Consider the following 11,995-nt stretch of genomic DNA (forward strand, 5'->3'; position numbering starts at 1 on the left):
GAAGATTTTTGGAATTAGTTTCCATCGCGTCCTAAAGTGTAAATTAGCTATTTACTAGTGTCTTTGACCTAAGATTAGGCGAATGTTAGTCGTGCTATACTTTTATCGGTTTTGATACAATCCTTGAACTTTTCCTGAACCTTCTCCTTCATAAATTTATTTCATCCAATAAACTCTTGTTCAGGTTTCCCTTCACGATACATCGAACTTATTCGTTAATAAGGAATTTCACTAATTTATTCTAAGCTTAAAATCTTGGGTCTCACAACTTAGCTCACACTAAGATTCACTCTCTTAGTCTTCTCTAGGATCCGATCAACCTTGATCTCCTAAAGGAACTAAACAAACTGTTTATCAAAGAATTGTTTACAAGAGATTTGCTTCTAAAAAGCTAATTGTAAACTCAATGAATTTCAGATGAAAGAAAGCTTAGAATAATTTGAATATGTCTTGCGCGTGTGTATTTCTTTTTCTAGCCGCTTCTTTCATTCTTCAGCCTCTATATATACTCCAAGGATTAGGGTTGAGCGTTGCATGGGAAATGCTACCGTTGGAGGGCAGTTCTGGAAAATCCAGCTTCTGCTGTGGCTGAGAACGTTAGGTAAGTCGTCAGGAAGGTACACTTGCTTTTGTACTTGGATAGCGACTTGACCTTTTAACCTAGGAGACTTCTGATCAGGGGAATACTTCATATTGGAACTTGTGAAGCCGGTTGATCAGAGTCAGAGGGAAAGCACAGATCCTCTGACCATTGTATCTTTTGATTCTGAACTCAGAGGGAAGAACATGGCCTTCAGAGTTTCTTGCTTCTGGACTTCAGAGTTTCCACTATTCAGCTTCTGGATCTTTCAGAGTCTTCTACACCATCAGAACATCTGAACCTTCAGTGTTTCTTGGTTATCAGGACTTCTGGATCTTCAGAGCTTCTAGCGACTGAGTCCACATCAGAGTTTGTATAGCTTCAGAACTTCTGAAGCTTTTCCACTGTTCATACTGAACATGGTGAATGCGAAAGCGTTGCTTGGGTTACCCTTTATACACAGTGCTTCTGATTTGTGTGAGATTGAGTTGAGGTCAGAGCCTGTAAATAGCACACTCAGGAAAAACACGTTAGAGTACCACAATTGTTCATATCAAAAGGTTAACTTGTAATCATCAAAACATAGAGTTGTACTTACTAGATCAAAACTTGATCTTACAGCATATTCTCAGTAAGTTTTAAGACTTTGCAAAATTTCCATAGTCTTGATGAGTTAATAGTAGCCATTACAATTTCTTCCCTACTTGCTTTCGGGATAATAGGAAGAGTTTGTCTAAAATCTCCCCCTAAAACCACAACTTTTCCACCAAAGGGCTTTCCCCCACCATAAACATCCCCAACTTCCATTATATCACGCAAGGTTCTATCAACAGCCTCAAATGCCCACCTATTAACCATAGGTGCCTCATCCCATATAATTAAACTTGTATGTTTAAGCAACTCTGCCTTGTTACTACCCAGCCTAATATTACAACATGAATCCTCATTTAACACAAGTGGGATACTAAATAACGAATGTGCAGTCCTCCCACCAGGTAACAAAAGAGATGCTATACCACTGGATGCAACATTCAACACAATCTTCCGCTCAGATCTTAATCTATAACTTAGAGTTTTCCAAAGAAAAGTTTTTCCTGTACCACCTGAACCATAGACAAAATAAAATCCTCCATCTGATTTATTAACTGCATCAATAACCTCATCATACACTTTCCTTTGACCATTATTCAACTTCATCAAATGGTCATTATGTTTAGCTGACATATCATCAATGTCAAATCTTAACTCATTAAACAACATGACATTCTCAAACTGAGGGACTTCATCTGAAATAGGATACGGAATGCCAGGAAAATCCTTTAGTGTTTTCCCATTATTAACTAACATTTTTTCAAGCTCAACCAAACAAAGCGTCTTCAAAGTCTGATCATCCAAACGCAAAGCTAGATAAAATAAAACAATTTATATAAAGTCAAAATAACAATTACTTTAACACCCACAAAGAAATGACATGTACAAAACATAAATATATACATGTATATAAACAAATACATAAATAAATAAAAAATACCTGGACTGCAAAGTAATTTCCTTCGCTTATAAAGAATTCCATCGGCTAACAACCTCCAAGTTTCCTAAAAAACTTTTCCTGGTGTGACAATTGAATTAGATAATAGCAACACCATAAACAACTTTCTAACAGACATACCACCTGACAATTCAGCACAATCAATTAATCCATCAATAAATTCTTTATCATCCTCTAATAATCCCAAGGCAGAACATGCTTCCTGAAAGCTCACTCGAACAACACCATCAACAGTTCTCAAATCGGCATAACTTGTGCATCCACATTGTAGATTTAACAATAAACGCAAATAATATACCTCCCCACACCCCAAAGGTATAAAATTCATTCTTCCAATGGTAAACCCTCTTTTGCGTGGTCGCCACTCTTTATCTTTAGGATGCCAAACAAATAACTGCGGATACTCAGCATATGTCAAATGCCTACCATGTTCATATATCATATTAGCAACCATCCACCCAGTAAACATTGTTTCAGAGATCTGACCTCTTTGAACGACCCTATCAATTGGTTCTTCATTACCATATAATACAACTTGTTTGTTGGGCATATGAAAAGGTAATCGCTGAACGGGAGGCCAATGATCATGAATACGAAATGAAAATGATCTCCAAGCAGCTTCACAAGCAGACAAATAACGACAATCATAATATTGTTGGATCTCATCAACCTCCGGCACATTTTGTCCTTCATTACATTCATTTTTCATTGAAACTGTAACCCGATCAACTCCTTTGTTGATATACTTAAATAAGTATTTGATGCAATTCGATTTGTTACAATATTCAATGTTAATGTGGGCTTGGTACTTCATCAACAATTTTGCATTATAAGGAACAACATACCCATTATCTAATTGAACATCACGTCTTTCAACAAAAACACCAGTGTTCCTCCTTCGATATGTCGGATAACCATCAATGTCAAATGAGGTCTTATCCACATATTTCTTAGGAAAAAATTTGGAACACCGACCATTTACCATGCACAGAGAATTTTTCCTACTACTACCACATGGACCATGGACCATGAACATAGAAACAACTTCAAATAGTTTCGGGCTAGCAACTGGATCAGGTAACTCTGCACATATAACTGAATCAATTTTCTCAGGTGTTGTTAGCTTTGAACCAGGCGCTAACCAAATAAGTATATGGGCATGTGGAAGTCCCCTCTTTTGAAACTCAATGGTATACATTCCTATAAATAAATTAATCACCCATATAATATTTTTCAATATCTACATATATATATATATATATATATTATATTCAATTGAAATATTACTAACCAGCTGAGACTTTCCCAAAATATTGACCTTTCCTCAAATCACGCATTAACTGCTTCACTTTAATATGAAAAACCCGACACGAGATATCAGGGCGATCATAGGCATTCAAGCCTTTTTCAGAAACACACCTTTGAATTTCAAGCCACTTTGGGTTGCAAGTAACAGTTATAAAAAGATCTGGTTATCCAACATGTTTACAGATTGCCATTGCATCTTGACAATTGTTAAACATATATCTTCTTCCACCAGTAAATGATGAAGGTAGAACTATCCTTGTTCCAACTGATGCTGAATCGACATCACCTTTCTCCATAGCCTCCTCCAATCCAGATAAGAAGTCCCGACGTATTGTCTTTTGATTACCCTTGATATGATAATCTTTGAGCCTCAATCATCGAATAACAATCCACAAGAAATTGTTGGAATAATCTTCTACTACGCAATATAACTGAATCCTCTCTCATTCTTTCATGAATTCTAAAAGAAATAAATTCTCTCAAAGATACTCGTACTCTCTTTTTAAAAACACGACCATCTCCATCTTGGCGAAACAAAATATCTTCTTTATATCCATCTTCTCCATTAGGAAAAAGCAAAGGATATTGCAACGGTAAAAATGAAGTGTGTGTCTCATGAATTCTTCTAAGAGTACCATCCATTGAACTAACAACTATGTCTCGACCACAATCAGTAGAATCAAAATCACCAACAATTAAACCAGCTACCTCATCCACAGAAGGTAAATTGTACACTCTTGGGTCTTTGGGTCTAGCCCTAAACAATCTTAGAGAAATCCTTAACAATGGGTTGATAGAAATGAAATCACGTACCTTTCGAAATGATTTCACCAAGACATTACACTCATCAACCATTGCCAAAAGATCTTCAATTAAGGATTTGTTTAGCTTACAACTTCCATCCGAATTCCTAAACAATAAAACAAAAATATTAATAACATTAAAACATAATATACAACATTCATAAGAAAAAATAGCATTTACGTACCTAAAGTGTGAACTTCGATTTTGGATCTCATTCTGAGTATCATAAACATAAAGTTGGGCAAATTTAGGAGTCTCTCCCACATTTGGAAGCAAGCTACCAATACGATGATAATTTTGCCTACTAATAACAAATTGTGGTGGACCGCCTCCGTCATTTAGACCACTTTCAATTTTTCCACCAAATGAAGTAAAAGCAAAAGCACTATTATAACTTCTTATATTTGCTAAGAATTCTCGACTACGAACATCATTTCCCATTATCAAATCCCATAATAAAGTCGGTGGCTTCCTGAAGAAAGGAACTAACACTTTTCCGTTTAGACAACACAGAGAAAAAATTGTGGGAATATTATTCTTTTTCTTTCTAACTCCTTCAGCATACCAATGCAAAGCCCCACAATACTGACACTCATACTTCATGTCTCCAATATCAAAATATTCTGCATTTAAATTCAATAACACTTACATGGAAAATTTTTCACAATCAACCTTTAATTACAAATTTATATCATAAAACAATAATTTACCCTCAAACTCATCTAAATTTTTACTGCAAGGCATATCATCTCGTTCACCATCTTCACTATCTTCACTTTCATCACTTGATGAACAACCACTAAATGTTTGAACTTCATCTACAAATAGTTGCAATTTATTATTATTTCATAAATAGAAAGAATAGAACAAAAAATATAATAAACATTATTCAAAACCTCCATTAAAAAAAAAAGCAATTCTACTCTATTAATCAAAAAGTTAAGCGATATGCATAAAAATATTTACTTAAAAAAATAATTGATTTTATTTTAAGTGAATTTTTTGAATAAAATAATTTTTTATTTAAGTTTGTCAATAAGTTTTTTTTACAAAAGATGCAATTTAAAACCATTTGGAGATAAATATTTCAAATATAAATTAGGAGCAATATGGACCATTTAAATTTTTAAGAGTGTGTTTCATTATGTTCCACCATTTTCTAAAGAACAAAAATGTGATATTCCAAGAGCATTTAATTTTCTTTTCTTCTGCTCCATCATAAAAACATAACAATCACAGAACTAAACTCAAATGTGACATTCCATTCACAAATGTCTACCAAACAATACTTTAAATTAAAAATCAAAATCATGGTTGGAAAATGGAAATGAACTGTCCTAGACACCAAAAATTGGCCATAAAATTATTTAAATTATATACCCCGGCAGCTTATCACAACAAGATAATCACTACTAATTAACATGCTAAGTTAATTAACTCAACTGAATTTCTCTTGGCGCATATATCTTTGGCCTCTCGGAAAACATTTCTTTTTGTTACCCCTTGTTCTTTCTTCAGATAATGAGGGCACCGATCCCTGTCCAATACCTTACCAAAAAAAACACAAAGGATTAATAAGCTCAGCTCTTCTTCATATATTCATATCAAACACTTTTAATCATAATTCTTTCACACAATTGATATAGAAGGAACACATATTTACCTGTTGATTTGCTACTGGACGACATTACTCTTTTATATTTTCTAGGAACACCAGCCATGACAAAGCACCACAAATCTGCCCACACTAATTACCTAAAAATTTAACAAACATGATACTAATTAAATGAATATGCCAGAAAAAAAAACCAATTGTTCCTCACTGGTTATACTTCAAGTCTTACCTATTCTTTTGGACAACAAATCTAAGGTAAGAGCTTAGAAAATAAGGGCAATAAACAAAACACAATGATCACCTAACTTACATGCTCTTCACAAATGAAATTTTACAACCTACTTGTACTATATTTATACTGAAAATGTGTTTTTTTTGCCTCCACGGGTGTTAAAGGTATTACCTCTATAGCAAACTAAATCCAATATACTTAGAGTCACTTTTTCATGAAAATGATTCTTCCCAAAAAAGTAACCAATTCATTACAAAAGTCAATACTTCTCTAGTACACAATTTTTTAAAATTTTAATGCGTTACACTTTTTACATGATAAAACAACTCTTCATCCTTATATTTTGTCATCGATATAGCTTCTAGAACAAAGATAAGCTAAAAAAACTTTTCCACGAATGACAAAAATTTACTAATAAATGTTAACTTTTTACAATGCTATGTGAACTTCTCTTAGTCAAGTACCCTATGTTATGTACTGAATACATATAACCTCTATCATAAATAGCGTACTACCAAATTCAAATAACAAAATTATACATACTTCATAAATCAGGTATTTACATATACTATACTATTAAAGTAAGAACAAAATAATTTTCCCACTAATACTTTATGGTAACCCAAATTTGATTAAAATACATTGCGTTACATCATACATTTTATTTTCCCTAAAGTCTAGAATGGAGGATCCTTCCTCATTCTTCTGCACTCTTGACGCTGCTCTGACCTCTCCCTCTCCAGACGATCCAGTGAATACTGGATCTTGTTGAGACTGACGTTCAGATCTTCCCTCTCCATAACCTCTTCTGTTGTCTTGAGCTTCTCCTCTATGGTCTTCCTTTCTTCCAGTAGCCTCAGCTCAAGCTGGCTGAGTTCTTGAACTTCTTCCACGAAGGCAAGAAATTCCTTCAAGTCGTTCTTCAGCTCTGGACGAAGGTCCTCCTTAAGCAGTGTCCTCGTTAGCTCTGATATGGTCGTTGTACCCTCTGGATGCCTTATGTTCAGGAACAAGTCCTCCTCACAGGCCTTCCTTCTAAGCTCTTCAAGTGCTTCCATGTATGATGCCATTTTTTTTAATTGTTCCAGTTGTGAAGCTTACCCTCTTTCTCCATCGCTTTATATAGGCTTCACTTTCTCTCTGAAAGTTAATGCTTCTACAGTTTCTCGAGGTTAAGTTCTTGGTAACTGACACCTTTCATTACTTCCTTGGCCGGTGGTAAACGTTCTTCTTTTGCATTAACTCTTCTATTTATTTCGCCTAACTCTGATTCTTGCATCATTTTATTTTTTCTTCAAACTTAGAAATTCTCTAAGGGGGAGTACCTTGTACTTCAAGCTAAGTTTTTCACACCCCAAGCTTTTTGCTTATGACAAAAAGGGGGAGTACAACCCAGTTTTTGATGTGTAAGATGTGTTAGTGTGATTTATTTTTCTTTTGGAGAATTTAAGAGTTCCACTTTTATGACCATAGATGTGTCACTAGGCAAATACAAGGAATACATTTCACTTCTTCTGAAGTGATATTAGTTTGACTCCGACCCAAAACTCTGATACCTTGTCCGTTGACTCTGAATACTTATGTGCTCTGATTATTCTATTTCATCTATGTCATAAGTTTTTCACTCTGAACTCTTATATTATTTAGCTCAGAATCTAGATTCAGAGGGAGCTAAGCTCAGAATCAAGTGGTGGCTTGAATTCAGAATGAACAAGATAAACTATTCACATCAGGATAAGTCTTATTCTATATCCCTAAACTCTGAGTGAATTCAGTTTATTGTTTAAGAATTGTTCATCAAAAATCTTAGTTTTGTCATCATCAAAAAGGGGGAGATTGTAAGATCAAGTTTTGATCTAGTAGTACAACTCTATGTTTTGATGATTACAAGTTAACCTTTTGATATGAACAATTATGGTACTCTAACGTGTTTTTCTGAGTGTGCTATTTACAGGCTCTGACCTTGATTCTGTCTCACACAAATCACAAGCACTGTGCATAAAGAGTGACCCAAGCAACGCTTTCGCATTCTCCATGTTCACTCTGAACAGTGGAAAAGCTTCAAAAGATCTGAAGTCTTACAAACTCTGATATGGACTCAGTAACCAGAAGTTCTGGAGATCCAGAAGATCTGGCAACCAAAAGACTCTGAAGACTCAGAAGCTCTGATGGTGTAGAAGACTCTGACAAACCAGACTCTGAAGAGTGAAGACTGAAATTATAATTTCAATGCGCAAACCATACACAACTTATATAACTTAATTTACTTTATTCCTACTCACCCTCTTTTATTATTTGGACAACAAAATTCCCACAACCATTCCCATAATTCTATAACAGAAAACAGCTGTTTCAACATAACGAAATTATATAATTTTAGAAAACAGAAACATTCATAAATGAACATAGGTCAAGAGAACAAACTCTCCCTTGTGACTAAATAAAAGATCAAGACAACAAAGCAACAATAGGAAATAGACCAAGCAAGACCAAATAAAAAAAAATAGATAAAACATGCATTCAGCTTTAGTTTCAAAACAAAATTTAAGCAAATAAAAATCTGGTCAACAAAGAAATAAATTATTTTACTTATACTAAATTACGGTCAAAAAATATACATGATATATCAAGTTTTTTTACTGATTGATTCTGAAATTGAGAAGGAATTAAAAAGATTAATAAATACAATAATGATTTGTTTTTTAAAATAGTTGGTGGATATAATATTTTAATACTAATCAGTAATAGAATAAAAATCTTATCATTATGCTGTTGAACTCAATCAGTTTTCATGTGCACCCCATGTAAAGCTGTTTTCATTGTGGCAGTGAATATACATGAAACTCAGTGATACTGGTCAATACTTCATTTTCCCATGGTTATCACAAACATTTTGAATTATGATTTTACTCATAACTATCCCCCAATACCCGTGCATGCAAGGCACCGTCCAACTGTTTCTGTTTTTTTTCTTTTGGTCAAAGTCTCATTGCCATTAAAAGAAGCCCAAGTGCACTCGAGGAGTAACCTTTTCCACAATGCAGCAGCAAAAACAGTAGAAACACAAGCCACAGTACAAGTTAGCCTCTGCTCAAGAGAAAAATATATAACAAACAAGATTGGAACAAAGGAGGATAGTTTGTCAGTCACAAATAAAACACTTGAAGCTTGACTTTTCTCTTTAAGCCAGTTCCAGAACCTAAATAGTATCAGATCATGAACACTGAATACTTACATATAACAAAAGAAGTTGAAACCCTGAAATCATTTTACTCTTAATGATACAAATTCTATCCCAAAAAAAACTTTCACATAAAAAGTACTTAAATAACATAAACTCCAAAGTCAATAAAAACCCAAACACAATACAGCAAAACTATATAACATGTATATGACAAAATAATAACTCGATATTCAAAGAACTATACAAGATCATCAACTTATATATAAACATGGATACATACATTCATTACATAAACAATTTTAGTCATCAAGTAGTTAACAAAACAAGACTACAAATTGCTTAGAGTAAGCCAAAATAAACATTAACCTACAAACACTACCTAATATTCCAACTTATTAACCTACCAACTTCTTAGTTTCCTTGATATCAAATAGTGCAACTATGGTCTACAAAAAAACTACCCATAGTTATTAACTTGTTTTCAAAACCAAGGAATAAACACCCCCACTTTCACACAAGTACTAATCTGTTCCATACTTGCACTCCTTAAACTTCACATTCTGAAATTCTTCCTCCACAACAAATTCATCCTCTAGCTTTCTCTTGAATGATTTTGAGCAACCACCATATTCTGTACTGCTCCTTTCAATAGCTGGCTTCACAATCACAGGGACCACTAAATCAGGAGGGCTTCCCAATAACTCCATATCTATCTCATAATCATCAAGTTTCAACTCAGAAAATGAACTGGGGAACTTTGCCTACAAGATATCAAATAAACAATTAACTATTTTACCAAATTGTTGTTTCCAATACTAACCCAGTAGAACAAAATTAAGCACCAAAATAACATAAACAAACCATAATGGGAGTCTCAACAGATGAATTTGCCATAAACACTTCCATAAGATCAAAATCATCACAAACACGTTTCACAGTATATGGATCCTCAAAGTTGTACACATTAACCAAATTCTTCTCAACCTTAAATAGCAAATCCCTTCCAACCAACCCTTCCTGCATAACAGTGGTAGCACGAGTGCAGTTCGGATCCTAAACAATTTAACAATTGATGAATACATATTTAGAGATATTTAAACTCATCAACTAAGGCTAAATTAGACAACAAAATCGAAAATAATCAAATCAAAATCATAAATTCCCACACACACACACACACACACACACACATATATATATATATATATATACCTCAACTTCATTTAGCATCTGACTACATGTTTTCTTTAGCAGATTTTCAGCAATTGAATCGGGCATCACAAAATCAGCAGAATCTACCCCATCAGAGACTTGTAGCTTAATCCTAACAACATCAAGAACACAAGTCATTTAGGTTTTTATAAAAACAACACAACAACTAAGTACAACTTCAAACTCCTGAAAAATAAATATCCCTTGCAGATTTTAAATGTCAAGATTTATAACATATACCTAGGAGCAACATAATTAACAAGTCTAAAGCAGCCAGAACAGTAATAATGCCCATTCTCATTCATAACTGCACGAGAGCACTTGCAAGCTAGGTACCACCAGCTATCATCTTCCAAAAGTGTAACTATCTTCGCTCGAACAACAAAATCTCCATCCTGCATTTATACATCTTAATTCATTCTTTCCACAAACACAAGGTACTAAAGAAATAAAACATCTCTTAATGAAAGAAATTACAAAAACCTCAATCGTTTCATTCAATGATTTCACAGTTTTTCTTGGATGATTCTTAATAAAATCATCATACACTGAAACAACAGAATTTTCAATCATATTAAACCCAGCTTCATCAGCAAACTGAGTATCAGTCACCATAATCCTGAAAAAGAAGAAATAAAAGCACAAGTAGATTATATCCACCTAACTCAAAAAAAAAACCTTACTCTACAAAGAGGTTTCAATTTTGAACAAAAACATACTCATTCCAGAATGATAAAACCTCCGGGATTTGAGCGTTAAAACTTAGCCTCGTTGCACCCACTACACCTTGAAGCACACTTTTTCCTAAAAATACATGTTACATAAATCAAGAAATTACCTACTTATTAAAAAAATACAAACAAAACACATCACCATTTATAGTCAAACAATATATCAAGTTTTATACAAGCTTTATACCTCTGAATTTTTTTATTTTGGCTAACTGGAAAACCAAGATTGCTTCTTCAGTAGAATGTATAGACAGATAGTCCGTGACAAATTTGGCATGCTCTTCAAACAAAACACATTGAACTCTCCCCCTAAATATAAAATTAACACAAACAAGAATGAAATTGTAAATACAGAGTAGACCAACAAACACATGCACTAAATAATAGTTTAGTTCTTAACTAAACAGGATATGAAAATTACTTGTCATCAGCAAGCTCTATGATCATCATTGTAAGGCCCAAGTTTTAAAGCTTTGGATAAGTGAATAAAATAAAAGAGTTTATTTGATTAAGATAAATTTGTAAAGGAAAAAGGTTCAGGAAAAGTCCAGGAATTTATCGAAAAACCGATAGGAGTTATTGCACGATTAACCTATGCCTAATCCTAGGTCAAAGGTATTAGTGAATAGTTAATTTATACTTTAGGACGCGATGGAAACTAATTCCAAAAATCTTCAGAGAAATGTTAGAATTTCTCTTATTCGTCTATAAACAAGTATTTCGATGCGAAACCCTGGAACGTACGAACGTCAAATTCCAATTCTCGGATGTTTGCCGAAA

At 33.8% G+C, this 11,995-nt stretch overlaps 2 protein-coding genes across 2 annotated transcripts; both read right to left on the bottom strand.

Annotated features, from left to right (window-relative positions):
• Positions 1-1,195: 1,195 nt before the first annotated feature.
• On the bottom strand, positions 1,196-5,962 carry LOC130736228 (uncharacterized). The gene is made up of 8 exons (XM_057588071.1): positions 5,905-5,962; positions 4,952-5,059; positions 4,807-4,864; positions 4,426-4,713; positions 3,927-4,347; positions 3,421-3,565; positions 2,250-3,329; positions 1,196-1,983 (listed from the first exon to the last, which is right to left on the bottom strand). The coding sequence occupies exons 1-8, from the start codon at positions 5,960-5,962 to the stop codon at positions 1,196-1,198; spliced, it is 2,946 nt and encodes a 981-aa protein (XP_057444054.1).
• Positions 5,963-9,793: 3,831 nt separating this feature from the next.
• Positions 9,794-11,665, bottom strand: LOC130736229 (uncharacterized). The gene is made up of 8 exons (XM_057588072.1): positions 11,637-11,665; positions 11,403-11,524; positions 11,204-11,288; positions 10,968-11,103; positions 10,725-10,879; positions 10,485-10,596; positions 10,134-10,325; positions 9,794-10,033 (listed from the first exon to the last, which is right to left on the bottom strand). The coding sequence occupies exons 1-8, from the start codon at positions 11,663-11,665 to the stop codon at positions 9,794-9,796; spliced, it is 1,071 nt and encodes a 356-aa protein (XP_057444055.1).
• Between the last annotated feature and the right edge of the window lie 330 nt (positions 11,666-11,995).

This window comes from Lotus japonicus, chromosome 2 (assembly GCF_012489685.1).
Source record: "Lotus japonicus ecotype B-129 chromosome 2, LjGifu_v1.2".
Lineage (NCBI taxonomy): Eukaryota > Viridiplantae > Streptophyta > Magnoliopsida > Fabales > Fabaceae > Lotus > Lotus japonicus.